Source organism: Saimiri boliviensis, chromosome 2 (genome assembly GCF_048565385.1).
Source record: "Saimiri boliviensis isolate mSaiBol1 chromosome 2, mSaiBol1.pri, whole genome shotgun sequence".
Classification (NCBI taxonomy): Eukaryota; Metazoa; Chordata; class Mammalia; order Primates; family Cebidae; genus Saimiri; species Saimiri boliviensis.
This window is the reverse complement of record NC_133450.1, coordinates 71,278,229-71,304,021: the sequence shown is the minus strand read 5'-3', so window position 1 is coordinate 71,304,021 and position 25,793 is coordinate 71,278,229. Positions and strand designations below refer to the sequence as shown.

General features: G+C 34.5%; 1 protein-coding gene across 7 annotated transcripts in view; it reads right to left on the bottom strand.

Moving 5' to 3' along the window:
* Nucleotides 1–1,977: 1,977 nt before the first annotated feature.
* The window catches only part of PAPOLA (poly(A) polymerase alpha), a 67,334-nt gene continuing 43,518 nt past the window's right edge, over nt 1,978–25,793 (bottom strand). For 2 of the 7 annotated variants that reach the window (XM_039468788.2, XM_074393577.1), the window contains 8 exons: nt 25,660–25,769; nt 21,729–21,850; nt 16,721–16,863; nt 13,097–13,197; nt 12,632–12,870; nt 8,380–8,442; nt 6,173–6,247; nt 1,978–4,142 (listed from right to left, as the gene is read on the bottom strand). In XM_039468788.2, coding sequence (XP_039324722.1) covers nt 4,047–4,142; nt 6,173–6,247; nt 8,380–8,442; nt 12,632–12,870; nt 13,097–13,197; nt 16,721–16,863; nt 21,729–21,850; nt 25,660–25,769 — 949 coding nt within the window. In that variant the 3' untranslated portion in view covers nt 1,978–4,046. The remainder of the gene's footprint in view (nt 4,143–6,172; nt 6,248–8,379; nt 8,443–12,631; nt 12,871–13,096; nt 13,198–16,720; nt 16,864–21,728; nt 21,851–25,659; nt 25,770–25,793) is intronic. The other 5 variants (XM_039468789.2, XM_074393576.1, XM_074393575.1 and 2 more) reach the window with 5 other exon arrangements.

Sequence of the window (25,793 nt, the reverse complement as noted above, 5' to 3'; positions counted from 1 at the left end):
CATTCAACAAACTGTGCCCTTTGTAGGTATGACTCTTAGCTAGATTAAAATAGAAAAAATATTAAAAGATAATTGCAGAAAAAAAGCACAATAACTAAAATCACAACCTTTCACACAAATGTATAGAGTTTCTGAAGTGTTAACCTAAGCACAGTATTAATTCTACCCTTTTAAGGAAAGGCCTATAAATCGGGAAGGGAAGAAGAAAGAAAAAAATGGACTTAAAATTCCATCCCTTTCAACAGAACCCTTGGGTGGTGTGATTGGCTGTGGTGATGCTCCCCAAGGAGGAAAAGTTGAAATCATTTCCCAAGTACATGAAATCACTTCTAGAATGAAGTACAATCACTTCTGAAATACACGGCTCAGAAATATTGAGGCCATCTTCCTTATTTGGTGCCAATAAAAGATATATAAAATTTAACAAGAATTTTTAAATTGATGACAAAGGAAGAATGAATTGATTCCACAAATGTGAGAAATAGAAATTAGAATTAAACAGACCACTTGTTTCTATATGACTGAGGGTCATTTATTACAGGACACAATATTTCATTTACCAAATTCAGGTCTGAGTGAAGACAGCATCCATTTATGATGTTGGTTTGCTAACAAGCAAAACAATGTGGAGAAAACCAAACATACATTTCAGGGTAAAAAAACAACTAATTTTCCTTGTACTAATCATTTTTATTAGAATAAAAATAGCTAAAAGTATACCCAAAGGATTGCTCAGTGCTGCTTCAGGTAAACAATTTTGTCATTTTGTTTAAGTGCACTAACCGTATTGAGGCCTCAGTCTACAAGTTTGTATATATTAATGATTTATCTGTTCATATATCAATTATGACTTGGAGCTACTGACCATTTATTGTTATCTTGAATGCAGCCAGAATTAGTATTATGCAGAGCTCTAAAACATTTTTCGGTATGGTGAAAAAACAGGTGTGAATTAGAAAAATAAAAACTTTATTCTAGAACATACCCACAGCCACAAAGCACAACTTTCCATTACAATTTTACTAACTTAGCAAGAGGCATGAAAATGTCAAGAGGGCATGTGGATGATAAAACTCAGAAACTGTGATAATTCAGTCCTGCATCTAGGTGTCTATCAGAGTAGAAGAAGTGCAGCCAGTTCAATTATTTTAGTGTTAACAAGGGAGAGAAGGGTAATTCCTACATTTTCCCTTTTATGGAATAGTCCCAGAAGTTAAATTTTGCTTTTACTAAAAAGCTATCCCACAATGCAGCCACATGCCCAATTTTACATATAGGGAAGGTATTAAACGATTTTTAAACAGAATTTTAGGAATGATATATGAACAATTACATGTCCTTCAGAATAATGGCTTTGACATAAAGAGGTCCATCCCTCCACTCAAAACACAAGATAACCATAGAAGAGCTGACCATCACAAATACAGAGAGCAGCTGACTCCTAAACCATGAGTTAAGTATTCAATGCTGAGCATCTGGGAGGTTAAGAAAAGCAATATCTGATTTGCATTTAGTAAAATAAGAAACACAGGATCCTGGCTGGTTGTGGTCTGTAATTCTAAATTCACTGTTGTTTAACAGTGCCATCTGCTGACATTAAAGTGATAAATCCTTTGAAAAGGACAGTACACTGTCTACCGGCATAGAATAAATAGATAACGTATAGTGTCTACAGACACAGAATACTTTAAAGGACGGAACAGCTAAAAGTGAATTGTGACTTAATAGTAACTGTATTAATGTTTTCGTTCCTAAAGGTCAATTATATGAAAAACAAACACGTAATTATTATCTGAGATATAAATACTAGGCTGCTGCCAATAGTTAACCAGAAACAAATCTTTTCTAATGTAACCAAATTATTTTGCAAATTCTGAGAACCATACTATAAACTTATGAGAGAATGAATTAAATTACTAAAAAAAAAAAAAAAACAACAACAACAACAAAAGTAGTAGTCAAAAGAAATCAGCCAACTGTGAGATTGTGCTGTTTTTTTTTTATTGTGTTTTCAATGGAGAAATACATCATCTGTTTACAAAATAGCTCTTGAAAAATACAAGGAGTACAGATACTATAAAACAAAGCAAACTCCAGTCATGAGACACTACATACATCATGCGAAAGCAACAGTCTGATCTCCAGGTTATGAAAACTATAATTAAAAAGTCACTACACAGAAAAGGTCCAAGTTTCCAGCTTGGCAAAACTTGGGTGCAGTTACATGAAACGTTTAATAAACTGAATTGTTTTTTCCAATGTGTAAACAAAATGACAAGACTAAATCTGTGCCTGGTAATTTCAATCTAACTCTGAAGCTACACAAAACACACAGACACCTTGAACACTTCACCTGTTAGTATGACCATCTTTTTTCTTAGGTGGTGGGAGGAAGGGCAAGGTGACTGTGTAAAGCAAAGATGTGGGAAGTAGAAATATTGTATACTAGACATTATAAAGTCATGGTGAAAAGAAAGCTTCGATTAATGCATAGCCTAAGGGGGAAAAGACTACACTCCAACTTCGGAAAATTAATTTAGAAGGATAGGGGAAGAGTTTAAGTAATTGCAGTTTAACATGAAAAATGCACATGTGATAGAATGGAGCACAATGGAGGATTCATAAAACATGCTCATCAGAAAAATCTGTTAAGTTTACTTTGTCCAGATTAAGAAAGAGTAACTAAGTTTATCAACATCTGGCATCCCTCATACTTTGTAAAGATAGATGTTCTGCTGCTTAATTATGAGAAATTATTTTATTCAAAGAAAGGAGTTCTTTATCTTTTAATAAAACAAAACAAAGGAGTAGAGAGCTGACTAGATGTCAAGTGCTTGCTAGAAATGATTTTTAAAATGTTTCTACATGTAAAATGTACTGACAAATTTTGGTAAACAATTTAAAAATAAGAATTTGTTTTAAAATCTTGGAGAAATTGCCTTTTTGCCCACATTTAAAACTGAAAATCAATTTTACTACAGATAAGAGTTCTGTGGAGTGTACAAAATTCCTCTTATTTAGAGATCAAATGGCCATCTCAGATAGATATCATGTTTCACAGGCATTACTTTTTAGTCACCCTCAAATTTCAGCCATGGGACCAAAATTTAGTGTTCTGTGCCATGTGGCCACAGGGTCACTGGTTTTACATCATGGCTTAAGAAAATACTGGCATTTTGTTTCTTATGAAGTAAGTCCTACCTTGTGCATACAAGGAAAAAGAAAAAGGAAGAAAAGTGGGGAGGGAAAGGAGCAAGAAGCTTTTTGTTTGTTTTGAAGACAACAGATTGAAGGCAAAACAATACAGAGCTTTCATAAGCTCAAAGAAAAATATTTGCTGGCTGGTCGCTGATTTGTATGCACTATAAAACAATTCCATAAATAAAACCAATATATCATTTCTTAATCATGACCCCATCAAAACCAAGTTATTTCCTAATTATTCTTTCAGTGTCAAATGTACCCTAGAGTTGATGTTCCATTTTTAAGGGTTACAGCTACCTCACAGGAACTGAACTAGATGTACTCTTATCCTTTCTCTGAAGTATAACAGTACACCACTGCACAATGGTATCCAATTTGAAGACTAATGGTAAAGAAAATTCCTCAGGAAAAACTGAAAATCCATCAAGCTGAAAATCTAAAATTATTTCTACTTTCTAATAAAAAATACATAAAAGTGCATCATCAGAATAAGTAATTTTTATGCCAGTTTGTATTGCAAATTTTCCAAACAATGCATCAAACATAAACCCAATCCAGATGTCAATTATGGATACAAATATAGCTTGAGGTTTTTTTAAAGGCAGTAATTTTTGAAATAGTTAATGCAACTGTTGCTAACACAATAATAATAGTACTCCTGGCTTCACATACTAACCTGGACTTCCGATCAAGTGCTGATTAGCCCAGTAAGGGAGGTCACCAAAAAAACCCAAATCCATTTCAGTCATGTCTAGTCTTGTACCCTCCATTCTCCTTTTTTTAGCATTTGAAGACAACAGGTTGAGTTGGCAGATATTGTTTATGGACCCCTGAGGTTGTTTTTACCGATTCAATCTCAGTTTTATTGAATTCTTGATAACAGGAATAGGATTTGCAGGGAGAGCAGGGATATCAGAAAGGTCTGTACTGGATGTTTTCTGAGAATGAAAGCAAAGAACACAACATTGTTCAAAGCACCACAATTTAACAATGAGATGTATTTTCTATTGCTTTACTCCCTAAGAAACCTTATCATAAGAAGAAAAGTATTACAAATTTTTTTAAAAAAACAACCCTATACTGTTGAAAAAATGGAAGGTAAATATGACTTACTTTCACATTATTTGTTCAACAGTTATAGTTATTTTCAAATAGGTATATTTTAACAATATTTTTTAAACTCTTAAGTAATTTCAAATAGTTTTTAAAATTGTTCCTCTAAGAATCACCTATCATAATGATTAAGCTGCTGCTAAACTGTATTCACTTATCACAACACTAACAGCTGTAATATTAACTAGTATTGGAGCACCCCCAAGTGGGAGAATATGTCAACTTCACTTTATACACAGAAGCAGCAGTAAATTTATTATTTTCTAACACTGTAAATTATACAATTAAGTCTATACAGCTGAGCAATAATTTCATTATCCTAAATTTTAGGTAGATCATTATCATATTAATTAGATTAAATCACAAGCCTTCTTTAGTACTAAAACATACAGAGATAAATCTTTTAATGTTTTATAATGGAAAATTCCAAACATACACAAAATTAGAGCACTGCATAACAGATCCCCATGTATTCATTACACAGCTTCATCAATTATCAAATCAAAGCCACTGTCTCCCCACCTGCAACCTGCCTTGTATTATTCGAAAGCAAATTCTAGAGATCCTATCATTTCATCTACAGATATTTCCAGATTTATCTCAAAACAATAAGGACTCGTATAGCCACAATATTAACACCTCCCCAGAAATATCTATGTCCCTAACATTACCAAACATAGGAGTGTATTTTTCAAAATCAACATAATCATTCTTTTTATAACTGGGTGATTTTTCTATGGCTCTATGAATCCTTTCATTAGAAAGAAAATTCTAGTCACTCATAAAAATATCTAAAATGCAAATATTCATGGATACTAATTACTATAGGGATAAATTCAGCAAGACAAAACTATGAAAACAGATCCCTAGAGAGTATGTGGCAAACCAAAAAAACATGCAATCACAATCACAGGACAGTTTACGTCTGATAAACAAGTTTGTCCATGTATCAATAGTAAGCATACTTCCTGATGTTAGTTACTCCCCCTTAAGTTTTATTAGATTACGGAAAAGATATTCCAGAAACTAAACATAATTTTTATGTATCTTTAGAGACTCTAAAAGTTAACATCCAGCAAAAGCACATTTTTAAATGATCATGTTAAAATAACTCTGAGCTGCAAAGCAGCAAAATGTCATCACAGTATCAGCACAGCAGCAGTTGTTATCTCAGTTACTTTGTAGAGATTAGCCAGTTTTATAATCTATTAAATAATATATCTACTTTGTGTCAGCGTTTGAGCTAGACATTAGGGTTCACTCATGTGAAAGGATGCAAGAAGTAAATTATTTAACAAAATGAAGGTTCACAAACAAATCAATGAAAAAAGATTCCAGATGCCTACTGTATTCTGTATGTGAGGGACTGTCACAAGCAGAATTGCTAGGACAAATGAAAAAGTAACTCTGAAGAGCTATGAGCTATATTAAAAACTAACTGAAATCAGTAGTGAAAACTAAGGCAGAAATACATTTTTAAAATTAAAATACATTAACCTTGCAAAAGAAATCCATGAAGAATGGTTTTTAGTTCTTTCCTAAACTTCACTCTTTGACCTACAAATAAAACCTATATATAAACCCTGAATAAATGACTAGTGAGAATTTAAATGATTTGCAGTATCAAATAATATGTTAATATAAGGGGATGAGTTAACACTGAAATAGTCCCAAAGAATGGTTCCATCAAATCCAGGGCCCTGCCTTAAAACTACAATAAATAAATTTATAGGCTAGTAATTACTTTCACAAAGATTAATTTTAATAGCCTTCTATGAACTCTCACTTTAATTCAATATACCACACTAATCTTAAGGACATTTTAAAAATTCTCCTTGCTTTTTGCACTTAGTACCTGAGAGGCCAACACAGAAGCCGCTGTCTGAATAGTTTCTGATTGAGTTGTACTTGTCTCTGTATCAAGTTGTTCCTGTGAGACAAAGAGGATGGGGGAGGGGGAAAAGAGACTTAAAAAAGAATAAAAGAACATAACTGGGTTTGGTGGCTAATAAAGAAGACAAACTGGAAGACAGGAGGGATCAAGAGAAAGATGTGACTACATTACAAAAACATCTAGTAAGCCTCATTGTAGGTTATTTCACCAATTCAGATATTAATAAATTTCTATTTGCCTACTTAAATCTTATAAGGCAGGGGTCAAAATAGCTCATGACTTTCCAACCAGCTCCCATGGACATTTTAAGCAAACGAAAATTAAAAACACACATAGGCACATCATGAAATGTTGCCCAGACAATAACAGAGCATAAACCCAAGGAAAGCTCTTAGCTTTGTGGGAAAAGAAAAAAAAAAATTCTTGAATACTACTAAATAAAATTGCCCCATACCTTTAATTAAAAGCAAGAAATAGGCCTCTAAAAGATTTCTCCCCCCTTGTGGCTTCTTCACTCCTCCCCGATAATCAGTGCACTGACTCTGCTCATCAGAAAATACAGGGTAAAGCATGGCATACCTGTATCACTCTCAACTTTTTAAAAGTAGTACACAAAAGAAAACAATATATACACAAAAATAGGAAAATAAAAATATGGGCAAGGTATGGTGGCTCACACCTGTACACCCAGCACTTTGGGAAGTCAAGGTGGGAGGATCCCAAGTTCAGGAGTTCAAGACTAGCCTGGCCAACACAGTGAAACCCTGTCTCTACTAAAAACACAAAAATTAGCTGGACGTGGTGGCAGGCACCTGTAATCCCAGCTACTCAGGAGGCTGAGGCAGGAGAATCACTTGAACCTGGGAGGTGGAGGTTGCAGTGAGCCGAGATAGTGCCACTGCACTCCAGCCTGGGCGACACAGCAAGACTCTATCTCAATGAAGAAAATAAAATTATAAAAACTGCAATTTCCATGAAACAATATATACAAAAATTAAACAATGAACTACTGTTTTCTCCTATGAAGTTTAAAAAGGTAAATAAGGTGTAGGAAGTAGGAATGGAAGACATGCAGCCTTTCTGAAGGACAACTTGGTGATGTATACCAAATTTTAAGATTAAGCAAGCCATTTTCTTCAATAATTATTCTTTCATTAATTTATGCTAAGTAAATAGACATGAACGGATGGTATTTAGCTGCAGCCAATATTACAGTAGGAAAGCACAACTTTCTTTTTCAAACAGAAATAATTTGCTATGGACAGGAAATTGGGTGGATAAAAATAATAATAACCTTAAGATGGCATTCTATGAAGCCATTAATAATTTTGTAGATTACAAAATGAATGACATAAACATTTTTTCCTTGATTTATAAAGTGAATAAAATTAGAAGGCAAGGGCATTATGAGGGCACACACGAAACCTAAGAGAATAGTTTTTAAAATATCCATCATAGAAATCTGGATAATTTGGGAGATGGGGAAAAATTTCGGATTTTCCCACAACAAAGGGGAAGAAAGTTAAAAGCCTTCAATATATTTCAAGTTCTGGGGAAAAAATGGGTCTTTCACATTTTGGGGGAAAAAAAATTTCTTCTACCCCATCTAAACCTTGTGAAAGTTTCATGACCCCCAGGTTCTAACCAAAACCTTATGCCAAAAACTGCTTCTGTAATCACACCATATTCTCAATCAACCCAACAGAGAGAGATCATGATCTCATCCTGTACTGTCAAAAATCCTATGTATCCTTCAAAGACCACTTCAAATGCTACTTCCTTCTTCAATGAAGATGTTTACTATTTCTGTTTACTGTCTTCAATGAAGATGCTTACTATTTCTGCAGTCAGAAATAACATCTTACTTTTCTTGCCCCTTGACCCCCAGCCCTCAATTACTTTTTCTTTGATAATGTAATTAATTAACATTCATGACTTAACTTTCCTACGTAATTCTGCACCTTTAAAGGCACAGAATGTGTTTCACTCATCACTATATTCCCCTCAGTGTTCAGCATTACATGATTAACAGTAAAAACAAACACACACTTCTCCATAATACTGAAAAAATCCAAACCCTATAGCACAAAATACAATATTCTAGAGACATTTCTATCACATCTCTGTACTCTTAATTGTGTATGTATTCTAAAGGCTAAATAGTATACCTTTGCTTCTGTTTTATCATGTCCACTCAAAGCAAGACAGTTAGCATCTTCACTTGTTTCATCCTGTTTTTAAAAAAAAAAGCTTTATTCTCTAAAATGAAAAATTTAGATTATTTGCCAATCAATGCTTTACTTTATAAACTTTTTTAAAACTATAAAATAATTAAACTTGTAAGATCAACTTTAGCCTTAAAACAGATAACTAGTTTCTCTTTTAAAATGTTTTTATAAGATTAAATTTGGCTTCAGTAGCTAATAAAATTAAAAAGAGCATTAGCAAAACTGTTACTGCAGATCACCACCTAAAGTGCATTTCCAAAACTACTATGAGTTCATAGAAATATATTTTGTAAGGAAAAGGAAAAAGAAAAAAAAAAAAAAAAGAGTTCCTGATCAAACAACTTTAGGCGCTTTGGCATAGTATCACCCCCACTCTGGGAGACTAAAATAGAGTGGCACATAAAAGATTCTAATAAATTCTATAAAGAAAGGACACCACCTTAATTTTTCCAAGCTTAGTTAATCAGAGAATCCTTGTTCTTGGTACAATCTACTAACATCCTGCAGAATACAGGCTCGAGAAATGCCTTGCTTGGGTCTTCAGAACTATTTTAACACTATTTTCTCAGCAGAATTAACAATTTTAAATGTGACTTTAATACGGTATCAACCAATTTCAATAAGGACTTTATTTGGACCCTGCAAATACGCAAATTTTAAAAATTGTAGTGTGTCACAATTGGCCAAATGTGAATACTGACTGATCTATAAAACTATGGATTATTAATATTTGTGTGATAAATATACTATACTTATATTTTATATAAGTCCTTATTTTTAGATATACAAATAAATATTTTTGGTTGTTATACCTGGGATTTGCTTCAAAACAATGGGAGAGGAAGTGATGTGGGTATGTAGATAAAACAAGGCTGGCTATGAGTTGCTAACTGCTGAAGCTAGGTGATGCAAACATGACGGTTCATTATACTTATGACATGTTTGAAATTTTCCATACGAAAAGTTTAAAATAGATACATATGGAGAGAGAAAGAGCTTAATTTAGCTATATAGTCCGGGAAATACAGCAAACATTTTCTATTTTTATTTTACATTATCGTCTATATTTATTTGAAAAACCTTAGGATCTCATGACCACTAAGCAGAAGTAAACTGCCTCAGAGTATCTAAAACTCTCCTATCTATAGTACATTACTGAGTGGGGCCAGTATTTCTTTCTGGTTTGCTACAATTTCTAATACCAAGTACTCATTAGCAGAGAATAAAATACCCACTTACGAAGGGCTTCCAAATCAGGATATTTCTGCTACAGCAAATTTGATTTTAACACCATGAGATTTAGCCCTGGGTTCTAATCCTGCCTCCTACAGTAACTAGATCTGTAACTGGAAAAGCCACTAAACAGCAAGTTCTTCTGCTAGGAAATGAGACTAGCCCATGAAATAACCCAATGTCCCTTATCTTTTTAAAATGCTACCCTTCTGTTAATCAACTCCACAGAAATGCCATAAGCAAAATCCAGACTGAGAAAATATATACAAAAAAAAAAATCACAGGAGAAAGTGGGGGAGGAAATCTATATTTTAAAGGACACTTAGAGGCGGCAAACCATTACAACTCAGGGATCTCTTTCTACTTCCAGATTTGAACAAACAGCTTATTTTTTTTAAAAAAATCAGTGAAACAATCAGGAACATTTGAGCACTGACTAGAGATTTGATGATATTAATAAATTGTTAATTTTTTTAGGTAGGCTAATTTGTTAATACTTTCATTCTTAGACATGATTTTTAAGATTCTAATGAAACATGTCTGGATTTTACTTTTAATTAACTCAATGACAAGAGAAAATGAAAAAAGCTGAAAGAAGATTACAAAGATTGGCTGAGAGTTCATTATAACTGAAGCTGTGTGATGGGTACACGAGTATATTAAATGACTCTTTTATATGTATTTTTAATTTTCCACACTAAAGTTTAAAAATTCTATATTCTTACTGCTTTTCTAAACCAGACGAGAAACACAAGTGTTATTCTACCAAGGTAAGTGCAAACAAAACTGCAAAACACTGCACTGGCATCAACTCGCGGAGAGCTCTTAGGATATCATTTTTAACATTTAAAAAAAAAAATGTTAAGTGCATAGTTGCATAGAGTTACACTTAAATACACTTTACTAATGTCAAAAGAAGTTTAAATTTTGAAATGTTGTGACAAGTTCAAACCAGTATCAGTAGTCTGAATGTGTAATTGACACAAAAATTGGGTACAAGCTTAATTAAGCTGCTGTATAACACAATCATGTGGCAACAGGGCTCTTAATAAGATCCCCAGGTCTGACTTCTAGAAGACCTCTGATTCAATTTGTGTGGACAAAGCCCTAAAACCTTTATTGAAAAACAACCAAAAAACCCCAAAAAACTAATTCTGAGGTACAACTAACAATGAAAACAACTGCCTTAAGAGATAATTACACAGACACAGGTGAGTTTTCAGAACACATCTTCTAAGTTATGATGATTTACAGTGGGCCCTCCATATCTGTGGATTCCGCATCTGCGAATTCAACCAACCATGGATCAAAAATACTCAGAAAAATAAAAAATAATACAAGAATAAAAATGACACAAATTTAAAAATACATCATAACAATAATTTAAACAGCATTTACATTGTACTAGGTATTGTAAGTAACCTAGGGAGAATTTAAAATACTATACTATTTCCATTTTTCATTCTCATTTACCATGGTAAGAATGACAAAATTCATCAGATTACTTTTAGTTAGTAGCAGCTATTTCCAAAAACAACAAAAACAAACAAAAAAAAAAACAAAACACTAAAACAAGTCTTCAGAGAATAAGCTAAATAATAAAATAATAAACTAGAAAAAAATAATTTTTCCCTATTCTTAATCAAAACATAATAGAATCCATGAGAAACCTAGAGGAGTTTTTTTTCCCACTCTAAAGAAATTTTGTTGTAATAAGTAAATTCCTAAATAAATTCTCAGCTAAAAAAAAAAAAAAAATCACTAAGAAATTGGTGCTTTTAGGCTGTCATCTATGGGGCAATAATGAATGCCTCATTGACTGGAAAACAACATGAAAGTGTCTTGAGAGAAATAAAATTGTGCAACAAGACTACCTCTATTTTAAGACACATACCAAATCAATGTACAGTTTTCATGGTTTTCCCAAAACTAAGACTGCAACCATTATAAACCAGATAGTATAAAAAGTTAATACAAGTTTGCAAAGCATAGTGGTTCACACCTGCAATCTCAACACTTTGGGAGACCAAGATGGGAGGAATGCTTAAGCCCAAGAGCTGGAGAAAAGCCTGGATAACATAGCAAGACTCTGTCGCTACCAAAAAAAAATTTTTTTTTTTAATTAGCCAGGCATGGTGGTGCACAACTGTAGTCCCAGCTACTTGGGAGGCTAAGGTGAAAGGAATTGCTTGAGCCTAGGAGGCAGAGGCTGAAGTGAGGCAATTGCTCCACTGTACTCCAACCTGGGCAACAGAGCCAGATACTGTCTCAAAACAAACAAAAATTTAAACAGCTATTAACCGGTATGGTGGCATGCACCTGTGGGTCTAACTACTTGGAGGCAGAAGGATCGCCTGTGCCCAAGAGTTCAATGCTGAAGTGAGTTATGTACTGCATCACTGTACTCCAGCCTAGGCAACAGAGTGAGACAACCCCACCTCTTAAAAAAAAATGCAAATGTTGCTAGAAAGTTTCCTGAAGGGTTAGAGAATCTGGCTGTGTGCACTTATTATTCACTAAGAATTCCCTCAGAACCTCTAGTATTCAATGGTACCATAATACCAAGTACAGTATAGAAAGTTCAAAATTCCATTTGGATCACAGAAGCAAAAAACTGTGTAAAGGGGCCATCAAAATATCAGTACAAATAAAAGATAGTCATTAGAGAATAATAAGTTAAGAATTCCATGTTAAATTCTGTTGCAGACTATACCTACTAACTACATGTACTAAAGAAGTTTAAATGAGAGGCATAGCTTTATGGTAGAGGTAGTTACTGAGAAGAATAGGAAAGGTGAAAAACCATGGCACTAAAGCACTATAGACACACCTGAAGTTTTCTAAAAGCTTTGTTCCTTGATCCTTCTCTATTTTGGTTCATAAAGTTTTCTTCCACTGGATTTAAAAATAGGCAACTTGGTGTTGCCATGGCTAACTAGTATGTTTTTTATATATATACCTCTTCTGTTTTGGTTTTCTTGGGACTCTCTTCTTTATGAGGTGAGGATGTCCTCTTGACTCCTACTATAGGAGTAGGTATTTTTGTTGCTGCATTTCCTGAAGTTGCTGCATTTCCTGAAGATCTAGGTGGTGGGTTTACCAGACGTGTTGAAGAAACAACTCTGGAGACCGTAGGCTTTGGTGGTGGAGAAATGGCTGGTTGTGTGGCAGTTTGAGGAATGCTTTCACTCGATGTACCTAAACAGCAAATATATGAGCACAAACAAATTAAAATAACCATATCAGTATCAAGTTGTAAGTTTTTATTTCTCTAAATTTGATTTCATGAATAACTATACATGCAAATAATAAACTGGCATTTAAAAACTAAATTTCAAGTACTTAACAAACCCGCTTTTCAAAATGAAGGCTAAACCAAATCTAATGTAAGAATTCTCAAACCCGAAAAACCCAATCTCCTTACCCCCTGAGCTTTCACTGGAATTTACTTGTGGCACAGAAACTTCAGTAGCCTGTATGTTGGTCACAGATGCTGCTGTTACAGCTGGAGCAGGACTGTTTCTGCTAAAAAAAAAAAATTAAGAAAATAAATAAAAATAAAATGCAATAATCTATAATGTGTACAAAGTTATTTTCTAAAGTAAACAATTCTTTGGTTTTACTTCCTATACATACTTTAGTAATTGACTTTATTGGATAAAATATAACAACAGTAAAAAGCTCACAAACTTTCTAAAGTGGCACTGTCTAATGTTACTTCCTGGGATGACAGAATGTTCTATATCTGTGCTACTGGATACGGTAGCCACTATTAAAACAAAGTTCCTCTGCACTTAAAATATGACTAGTGAGAACTATTTAATTTTAATTAAATTTAAATTGTCACATATGGCTACTGGCTACTACATTGCCAGAGTGGTTCTAAAAGATCTGTTCTTAACTGATTTGGGCTAAGACACTTAACTGAAGGATTTTTTGGAACAAAAGTCTTTCAAAAAGTTATTAAAAGAGTCCAGGCACGGTGGCTCATGCCTGAAATCCCAGTACTCTGGGAGGCCAAGACAGGAGGATTGCTTGAGGTCAAGTTTCAAACTAGCTTGGGCAAAACAGTGAGACCTCATCTATACAAGGAAAAAAAAAGGTAACTTTTTTTTAAAGTTATAAATGAGAAAATGTTCTGAGAAACAGAAAACATTAATAAACTTCTGTATACAAAGTATAAGGGTTTTATAAAACCCTAAAAGCCTCTCCAGCAACCCAGTTGAACAAAGACCTTTAAGTGACAAAGGGATATTTCAATATTTTACTTTAAAAATAACTTATTTTAAGCCCTCTTTACTCTCCCAAAGTTTCTCTCCCATTTTCTTTCTCATGCCAATCTCAGATGACCTTGTTTCCCACTTAACAACCAAAAGCCATTAGCCAAGTATTAGCCCAGATTCTAAGTATAAATATTAAAGACACACATTTCTATAATTAACCCCTATTCTTTCCTACATAATGAAATTTTTTTATTATATAACAAAGCCCAATCTATGTTCTAAATCTCACTAGCTCCTGTCATCTCAAGAAACTCAAACCATCACTCCTTTACTCTCCCATCCAACTTTTCTGTCTCAAGCAAATCCTACACATTAGCATTTACATAAACTCAAGTTTTTATTATCTCCTAAAAGAAAAACAAAACCAGAGAGTCTTCTGATTTCCTTCTCTGCCTCTCTTTCTCTTTCAGAGCCCACACTCTGAAACTGATGAATGATGCCGCCATGAGGAGGTAGGCAACACTTGAAGGACTTGTATTTTTGGTACCACTGTGACATCCACATGGAAATCCAACAGGAGTCAACACATTAAGGCTATGAATATCACTGGTATCATGAATGTAAATGTAGTCAATAGAGCAGGTATTACCACTCAGGGACAATATAAAGATGGGATAAACAGACAAAAGTATAATGAGAGAGTTCTCAAGGGCACAAATACTAAATAATCAAAAAGAAAAGGACAGTTGGCCAGAGAACCACCACAGATGCAGGAGAAAACCTGAAAAGGCTACCAAAGTGCCTAGTACACAATAAACACTCAATACTTGTTGAGCAAATATACAACTGTATTCTAAAAACCCAGAAGTTTTATCTATACGAATTATTTAGTATTACTTCAAGAAACTAAATTTCAAAACTAAATTTGTGAAATTAATTTAGTTGTCCACATTATATTCGTGCACAAACTCAAAGGACACAAAGGGTTTTACAAATCCCAATAATTCTTAAAATGTTAGCTTCTTCACTTAAAAAAAAATATTTTAAAATGGTAACACTTGGCCGGGCGCGGTGGCTCAAGCCTGTAATCCCAGCACTTTGGGAGGCAGAGATGGGTGGACCACCTGAGGTCAGGAGTTCAAGACCAGCCTGGCCAACATAATGAAACTCCATCGCCACAAAAATACAGTAATTAGCCAGGCATGGTGACATGCACCTGTAGTCCCAGCTACTTGGGAGGCTGAGGCAGGAGAATCACTTGAACCTGGGAGGCAGAAGTTGGAGTGAGCCGAGACTGCACCTCTGCACTCCAGCGTGGGCAATAGAGCAAGACTCCATTTCAAAAAAAAAAACAAAACTGTAACATTAATATATTTTAAATAGCACTCAAGTTTTAGGCATGAAATTGAGTAACAAAGAGATCAATATGATCATCAGTTTAAAACACTACCAACATGCCAGAAGTCTAATGTAAATAGCTCTCTTTTAAAATACGGTAGCGTGCCTTTTTTTTTTTTTTGAGACGGAGTTTCGCTCTTGTTACCCAGGCTGGAGTGCAATGGCGCGATCTCGGCTCACCGCAACTTCCGCCTCCTGGGTTCAAGCAATTCTCCTGCCTCAGCCTCCTGAGTAGCTGGGATTACAGGCACATGCCACCATGCCTAGCTAATTTTTTGTATTTTTAGTAGAGACGGGGTTTCACCATGTTGACCAGGAAGGTCTCGATCTCTCGACCTCATGATCCACCCGCTTCAGCCTCCCAAAGTGCTGGGATTACAGGCTTGAGCCACCGCGCCCGGCCCAGCATGTTCATTTTTAAGGAATTCTGGAAGGTAAATTTATGGAAGTTAAATACAAATATGGCTTAAGTCTGTTCTGATTTTTACTGCCATAAACACTGTATTTCTTTCATAGTAAAAAGAAAAAAAAATTTTTTTAAGACAGGGTCTCATTCTGGTTGCCTAGGCTGGGGTGCAGCAGTGGGACCACAGCTCACTGTAGTCTCAACCTCGTGGGTTCAAGCAATCCTCCCACCTCAGCCTCCTGAGTAGCTAGGACCACAGGTAGACAACACCACACCTGATTAATTTTTTACTTTTTTCTAGAGATGGGGGTCTTACTATGTTGCCGCCCATGCCTGGTCTTGAACTCCTGGCCTCAAGTGATCCTACTACCTCAGCCTCCCAAAGTGTTGGGATTATAGGCATTGAGTCACTGCGCCTGGCTGAAAATTTTTAGCTGCTTTATACCCAGAGCAGTGGCACACGCCTGTAGTCTCAGCTACTCAGGAGGTTGAGGTAGGAGGATCACTTGAGTCCAGGAGCTTGAGGCCAGCCTAAACAACACAGCAAAACCCATTTCTAAAAATAATGAATTTTTAAATTTTTAACTGCTATAAATGTTGGAGAGATATTTAAGCTCTTCTAAAACAGTTTTCCCTAACTATCATAGATAAATTCCTCTGTTACAAAGGTACAAGCAGCTCTAGGACAGAAAGATAGTTTTGTTCCTTTTGTCTGTTCTCATTAGCACACCATACAGTGCGCTGTAGCAGTAGGTGTCTAAATACATAAATTTGGAGGGGTTACAGTGCTAACATTCATTCACATCGTACTGAAGACATTATCAGTCTCAAAAATAAAATGTTGGCAAAACAAAACTAAAAAGAACTATCCCCAAATCTAGGAATTAAATTGCTATTTAAAAAATATTAGTAGATGGAATGAAAATAACATTCTAAATAGATGACTTTAATAGCAAAAGAGAATGTATCTGATTGATTTAGCAAACAGCCACTCCACTTTTGTTTCCCTCTTTTTCCTTACCCCTGAGAGCTGCCAGAACTGTTCAATGGACTGGTCTTCGTAGCACTAGTAGGTGAAGGCACAGACATGCTGTTATCACTGTCCATAGACAAGTCGAGGCTGCTGTCATTGAGAGCTGTCAATTTGACACTTTCTGTTGAATGCTGCAAACCATGAAGGATATATTATCAAATATATCTTTATTTCATCCAGATGTTGAAACATGGAAATCTTTTACTTAACATGTATGATTTTTACTAAAAAGCACAATTCACTAAATCTACAAGAATTAGATGTTCCATGCTGATTCTAAAAGACAATCTGAGAGTCAAGTACTTTCTTCTAAGAAGGCTTCAACATTACATATAGTTCTTATGTGGGAGAAAAAACGGAGAAAGGAATGCTATATTAAATGTACATACTGACTGTAAGATACAACACAAATTAAAAACACTATAATATGAAAACACAAGAATCTTGAATCAGAGGGCTGTAAATATACACACACGCACAAGAAAAAATGTCTCAACAATAAACATGGGACTACAATGACTGAGAAGTGAGACTGGAAGTGATTTTGTTTACATACAGATTTCTAATTATCCCATAATAAATATAATTTTTTTAATTTCAAAAAGTGTAACTTATTGCCACTCATTACAGTTTGTCAATAAAAGAGCCTTTCTCAAAAGCAAGATACCTCAGTGCTCTAATTGCAATTTAGAATTTTTTAAATGGCATGCTTAATAATAGTATAAATTACCCTGTAAAAACAAAAGTAGAAATAATTTTCTGAAACTAAACATAATATACATATATAAATCCTAACGCTGATCCTCCTTAAAAAAATCAAAGCACTGCAAAACAAATAATGCAGAAAAAACCAAAAAACTATGGATAGTTTCACAAAATTAAAGTTGCTTTCTGGTAACGAAGTTTTATTTTTCGCTATTTGGTGCTACTGTAATATTACAATGATCCCCTTCAGCTTCATTTGTTTCCCCCAGATTATTTAGCCTGTGTACACTTACCTACAGAAACATTTTAATGAAAATAATCTACTGTTGAAAAAAATACATTCCTTATATATGTACCTGCATGCTCTGCTTTCTGATTCCACAAATAACAAAATATTCTTATCTTTGATTTAGCACTAGACATAATGACTTATGTACATGAATGAAAACTGATCAAATGGGGAAGATGAGATTTGGTAGAAAGGAGAGGGAGAGTAATGCCATTTGCTTATGAAGTCAGTTGTGAAATAAAAGGACCTAATGCTATAAATGAGTATCTCTTCTATTCAACAGTGCTACCAATCTTACTCTTCACTAGATATGAAGATTTATTCAGTAAGTAAATTATATTCAATTCTACAGTTACCTGCCTCACTAGGTGAACAAACACCTGTGAGATAACAAGCCACTGCTGGAGATAAACTGTGAAAGTTTAACTGGTTGGTCTAAACACAAAACAGCAGTAAACTACTTTGCTTTGTTTGCATCTATATCTAGATCAAGTTTGGTAGCAGGAGACCTCAAAGCCAAATAGTCGTAAATATTCTATCATAATTTTTAAGAAAAGATAAATAAGACAAAGAACATACTACAGAAACACACACACACATAGTTTGCAGTCAGACCTAGGTCCAATTCACAGCTCATACTACATGATCCAGGGCAAGGTTCTTAACCCCTCAGTTTCTGCTATTAAAAGACAATATTCATGGGCTGCTGGAACATTAATTATAAAAAGAAGTGGTACAGTGCTTTGCAAATAGCAGTTAATAAAAGAAAGCTATTAATAAGAGTCCAAACAAAACATTCATGGATCTTGATTCCTAGACACTTGTTACTTAGTAAGCAAGAAAGTGTTATTTTACTAACACAAATAGAAATAATCTAAATGATCTCAGATACAGAGTAGATTTAATCATACTATAGCTATATAAATAAATATTAAACAGCCACTAAAAATGTAATTTGGATAGATGGTCACAACATGTTAACACAAAAAAGGCAGGTCATAAAATAGCAAATTTAATCAAAAACCTTTTAAAAATATGTATGTGGTAACATGTACTGAACAGTCTGTGCATAAATGAAATGTTAAGTTTGCTATGAAATTATAGTTACTTCATCTGATAAAATTTTTGGACATTCTCTTTATATTCTAGAAGACTATAAGAAATACTAGCAACAGAAACAATAAAAATAAAACATCTTATATTCAAACTTACTTAAAATGTACAAAAGATGGTTCCAAATACCAATACTGTCATGGAAATAGTAAGAATTTAAAAAGGTAATCTGAATATAGGATTCTGAGAAGTCTATCTGTTAGAAATAGCTGTTTATTAAGTAGCTATTTGATTATTATTAATAAGAAATAGCAAATTGCTAAAGAACATAATCTACTTTTAATTCTGAAAACATAAAACATTTGTATACTTTTTTTAAAAATTATTTTTTAAGAGACAGGGTCTCGGTCTATCACTCAGACTGGAGTGCAATGGCACAACCATAGTTCACTGCAGACTTGAACTCCTGGGCACAAGTGATCCTCCCACCTCAGCCTCCAGAGTAGCTAGGACTATAAGGTACATACCACCATGCTCAGCTAATTAAAAAAATTTTTTTAGAGACAAGGTCTTGCTTTGTTGCCCAGGCTGGTCTTGAAACTCCCAGCCTCGCCGAGCGCGGTGGCTCAAGCCTGTAATCCCAGCACTTTGGGAGGCCGAGGTGGGTGGATCACGAGGTCGAGAGATCGAGACCAACCTGGTCAACATGGTGAAACCCCGTCTCTACTAAAAATACAAAAAAAAAATTAGCTGGGCATGGTGGTGCGTGCCTGTAATCCCAGCTACTCAGGAGGCTGAGGCAGGAGAATTGCCTGAACCCAGGAGGCGGAGGTTGCGGTGAGCCGAGATCGCACCATTGCACTCCAGCCTGGTTAACAAGAGCGAAACTCCATCTCAAAAAAAAAAAAAAAAAAAGAAACTCCCAGCCTCAAAGGATCCTACCTCAACCTCACAAGTCATTGAGATTATAAGCATGAGCCACCATTCTTGGCTCCAAAATGTTTATATTTAGTGTGTGTGATAAATTACATTTAAGTACAATTGATTTAACCCATTAATAATACAACACTAAAGGACAATTAGAAGGCAAAGTGTTTAACTTGATATTTTAGTTTTGTTTTCCTGAGGCTAATCTCTAGCTGAGATACTTTAGTTTTAAAATAAAACTTTGCTTGATGGAAAAGTTTACAATAAATACAAATACATAACTGTTCAACAATAGCACATTTTTGTCAATTTGTAATTATCAGTTAACTAAATTTTTAATAAACCATTAGGTTAAGAATAAAATTTTTAAAAATAATATTTAAGCCTTAAAAACTGATTTTAGACCCCTCCCCATCTATGTACCTACCCCCAAGTTGTTAATAATAATGATGGTGATAACAGAAGCGAATATGAGCATTTACTATGTGCCAGGAGCTAGTCTAAACCACCCTTACATGTATTGGCTCATTTAATCCTCACAAAATACCTAATGAGATCGGTAAAAATACTGCCACAATTTTAGAGATGAGATAAATCAAGAACAACATTTTTAGCATATCTCTTGCTTAAATTTCACAGGTAGGAAACAGTGGAGCCTGAATATGAACAAAGCAGTCCACTCCAGAGTCCTTGCCTTTAATTAACATCAATGCTTTTGTATCATAATATACTATTTTAAGAAATAAAACATTGGCCGGGCACGGTGGCTCAAGCCTGTAATCCCAGCACTTTGGGAGGCCGAGGCGGGTGGATCACGAGGTCGAGAGATCGAGACCATCCTGGTCAACATGGTGAAACCCCGTCTCTACTAAAAATACAAAAAATTAGCTGGGCATGGTGGCACGTGCCTGTAATCCCAGCTACTCAGGAGGCTGAGACAGGAGAATTGCCTGAACCCAGGAGGCGGTGGTTGCGGTGAGCCGAGATTGCACCATTGCACTCCAGCCTGGGTAAAAAGAGCGAGACTCCGTCTCAAAAAAAAAAAAAAAAAAAAAAAAAAAGAAAGAAAAAAAAGAAATAAAACATTATAAAATTAAAGCCTTTTGTGTATTAATTTCATTCCTTTCCTCCCAACCCCAATCCCAGACAACCAGCCATTATCCTGAATGCAGTGGTTGTTACTCTGTAACATGTACTATTTCATATACTCTCCTAAACACATTAAGTTTTTACACTTGTAAACTTCATATGGAAGCATCAAATGATACATACACACATGTGTTTTCTTTTATTTAACTGACTAGTATATGCAGCTGTAGTTAATTTATTTTCACTGCTGCGGATTATAAGGTATTCTATTATAGGAATAATTCCATTATAGGAATAAGCCACCTATTTTTGAATAAGCAATCTATTTTTGAAATCACTTAAAGAAAAAAATGTAATTTTTAACTGTGCACTAAAATTCCAACATGCTCACCAAAGTCCAAATAAGGAAAAATTGGCCTTAAGTTATTCAAAAGGAAGCCCTAATAGTAGAATAATGTAATGCAAAATATTAACTCAGTGACCTCTGTTCATGAACTCTTTTATACTCGGCAACTTTTAGTTTTTAAATAATATGTTTTATTTGTTACATTCACCAAAAATGACATTTTCATTTTTTACAAGTCTCACATAATTTACTTGACCCATATAGTTCCTTGCTAATTTTAGTTTACTTTTTAAAGGAAAGAAAATTAAATACTGACGTGGGATTTTTAAATGAATAAAAAGTTCTTTAAGAGAATATGGGTATATACAAAGTAGGGATACTAATCCTAAAATCTGAAGCAATTGTGTGCAAGAAAATTGATTAGAGTCAGATTTCACATAATGAAACTGCTCCATGGAACAGATTTTTAAAATACTGTCATCTATTTCAAATGACTTATCAACTGAGCCTAAATTCTAAAATAATGATAGTCCAGATGCATAAAACATTATGTTAGTAATGCTTTTGTAAGTACTTTCTAAATTTACCTTTTTCTTTTTCTGAAGCACATGATTAGGTAGTAGTTGATGGAGTTGCTTTCTTTTTACATGCATTGCAGCAATTTTCATATCCACCTCAAACATCTTGCTGTTTATTGCTTGCCTATAAACTATACAATTAGGAAATCGTTACAAGAAATAGAAACATTTTAATAAAGGCAGTTAAACTCACTCCAGAGAAACTATTCTAAGTAGGGATCCTTTTTCCACCAATACTGCTTATTTGTAATCAGGTCAAGACTTATTCCTTAACTGACATAATTCATTGCCTGGGCAAACTCCTTTAACCACAGGATGTGCTGAATTAAAGCACAAAACGTATCAATTCTTCCAGCATAGTAACTCTTTAAATACCTCTTAAAGTAGTAACTCTAAAGAGTAACTCTTCAAGAAATGGCAAAAATGGGGAAAAAGGGTTTCTTAAACCCATACCCTTTTATGCTACCAGTACTATTGTTTAAAACTTTACCCAAGTATGTAACACATGCTGTAAAATAAATCAAACTTATTAAACTATACCTAAAGGTACCTTTACAAGAATCTGCAAGATAAAACTTTAATGACATACTTTCTAATATGGTAATAATTTAAATAACAGAGGTCACAGGTGAAAATGCTACAATTAAATAAATTCAAATTACTTAGATCCAGAGGGCCCCAAAAAAGGAAAAAAATCAGTCATATAAAAAATATTTATGAAACACCTATACTTGATTCACATTGTTGTAGACACTGGAGGTAAGCAGTGAACAAGCACCGAAGTAGCTTCAGAGGATCTACATTCCAGTAGAACAGTTCAAACAACAGAAAAAAATAAATGGTAAAATACAGTCCATGTCAGATGATGATAAGTACTACTGAGAAAAACTGCATAGGGAGTAGGATAGGAAGCTCAGCCTGGAAACTGAGTTGGCATTTGACTGAAGATTTAAATGAACATGAGGATGTAACCTGAGAGTAGTCGGTGAAGTAACATTCCAGGGAGAGCAAACTTCAAGAACAAAACGCCCTAAGCAGGAGAAAATGCCTGGAACATTTGAGAAACAACAAAAATGCCAATGGAAAGGATGAAAAGTAGAAATCCATAATCCCTTACGTGCAACTCTAAAATCCCAAATACTTCCAACATGCAAGTTTTTCTAAGACAGGCAACAAAATTTATCTAGTAACAAACCCTGTTCCGAACTATTTGTGGCTGTGGTTATTTGGTCTTTACCTTTTGCTCCATGTGAGTATCAATGGTTCCTTGCAGAAATGTTACTGTCTGTCATTACCAAATGCTGCTCCAGGCCTCACTGGATATATTACTTACTAACTTTATTACCTTTCTGGCTCCAAAACTTATAGATATAAAGGAATGTGAACTTATAATAGGAGGTAAGGTCAGAGACATAATGAAAAAGCCAGATCAGACAGAGACTTGGAAACCACAGTCAAGACTTGGACTTTTATTCTCAGTGAGACAGACACTCAAAGGTTTTAAGCAGGCAAGAAAAGATCTGGCTGGAGCTCGAGACCAGCCTGGCCAACATAGTGAAACCTCGCCTCTACTAAAATACAAAAAATTAGCTGGGCATGCTGGAACGTGCCTGTAGTCCCAGTTACTTGAGAGGCTGAGGCAGGAGAATCACTTGAGCCTGGGAGGTGGCAGTTGCAGTGAGCCAAGATCACACCACTACACTCCAGCCTGGGTGACAGAATGAGACTCTGTCTCAAGAAAATATATATACATATCTATATCTATATCTATATCTATATCATTTAGATACTAGTTAAGAACAGCTGAAGGGAGCAAGGGCAAAACAAAATTCTGGCAATGACAGAGATCAAACAGCACTACAGTAGCTAGGACTTAGGGTGAAAGCCACGGGAATAGTATTAAGTAGCAGAAACCTCAATGTATTCTTAGGAGAAGCAAAAAGATTTTACAATGAATTAACATCAAGTAGGAGAAAAACAGGAGTCAAAGACTGATTCCAATGTCTCTAGGTTGAACAACCAAAATAACTTGAAAAGAAACTGGTAGGGGTTGGGAGTGAACATTTGTGTGCTGAATATGTGAAACCTATTTTCTTTTTAAATGCCATAGAGTACTGGATTAAAATGTTTCAAGACAAAGGACAACTAAATATTTCCTTCCCAAAAATACCTAAAATATCCTTGAAAATCTTGATGGCTCATTACTGTAATATTTGATAAACAGCCCAACTTGAATGCAATGTGCAAAACAAATTTCTAATCCAGGTAGGTATCCATGACTTGTTAGTTCATAAATATGTTAACATCAGAATTTTTACTTCAGAAAAAAATACTTCTGTGGTGTTCAGAAGGTGGAGTACACCCTACACATGACATTCCAAAAATCTGTACCGGCATTTTTGTTGTTGTATTAATTAAAGGGTGCTATGACTAGAGACACTATATATCCTTCAATGTGGACAGTTCTACGCAATGCAGAATTATGCCATGTCCTTCCTACATTCCTAAAGATGAAAAACCTACTTTGCAATTATTTGAAACGAATTCACTTCAATTTTACATTTAAAAAGTAGAGTATTTTAAACAATTAAAAAAAAAAAAAAACAAGGAAAAAAACAAACAAAAAATAGAGTATTTTAATTTGAAATTTCCAGAAATACAACTACCACCAAGCATATAAAAATTAGATCACCTTTTATTTGCAACTTTCACTTTTACCATGTCACCAATGCCAAAACTGCTGGTGATATCAGAATCTCTACAGACAACACCTGTATCCGGCAGAACTTATAGATGTTACACTGCCAGCGATTCTACGTAAAGTGCAAACACCTGATACTTAAGTGTGTCTTCTAGAGTCGCTGTATCTGAGCACTGACATACTGAAATACATATTCTTTTCCTTTACTTCTCCTCTATATCGCAGTTAGTGTACGATACTGACTTTTTAACAAACTGTCACTAATTTTTTTCTCTTCTGTAATTAGGTAAAAAATTTCTAAATTTTAAATCCATATGTTCTCAGGAGAAAATTCCTCACAGAGAATAAAAATGCCATTTACTACATTTTTTTTTTTAAATGGGGGAGAGGAGGACAGTATCTGAGAGAGAAAAGGATTAGTCCTTAAAGAAGATGTGCAGTTGTCTCTATGCATAGTATTCGCCATTCCCAGGAAAAGTTGTGCACCTATATACAGCCTCAGATTATCTCAACTACATCCACCATTTGGTCTTTAGTTAAAACGAACTATCTTTTATCTTAAGAGTACAGGTCAATCTGAAATCTACACTTCATCAGTCTATTTCCCACCTATGCACTAACATTTGAATCTGTATGAGACATAGGAAAATTTCTTCACGTCATCACAAGTTCAGCTTCATCAATTTCTCAGGTTCAGCTTCATCAATTTCTCAGGTTTAAGATGATTAAGACAGCACAAGATTCAGTCCAAAAAACCATATATTCAAGTTATTTCCCATTTCTTAAGAAATTATGGACAAGTCAAGTTTGAAATGGTTCTACTTTAAGGTCTACCACAAAAGAGAAAAATCATGTATATATAGGTTGAGTATCCCTAATCCAAAAATCTGAAATTGAAGCTGCTACAAAATGGAAAAATGTATGAGTGCCAACATGACACTTAAAAGGAAAAACTCATTGAAGTATTTCAAATTTTGTATTTTCAGAGTAGAAATGCTCAACTGGTAAGTATAATTTAAATACTCCAAATCCTGAAAAAATCCTAAACACTTCTGATCCCAAGCATTGTGGATAAGGACTACTGAATTTGTATTAGCCCAACACAAAACCATTATTCTGATGAACTTCAATATTCGGAAGTATTTTCAACAATTATTGTAAATATCACTACGGTGTGCATCAAGACAAATTCAAACATGCAAGCACCGAAGTATTTTGATTATCCAAGTAAAGACATACCTGTATCTGTGAAAGACTGAATATCATAGGTGAGATCAACACTGAGGTTTTCAGAGTTTTCTGTTTTTTTAAACACTAATCCAATCACCCACATCGTGCGAAATTCTTCCCTGCAAAGAAGAACATTACCATAG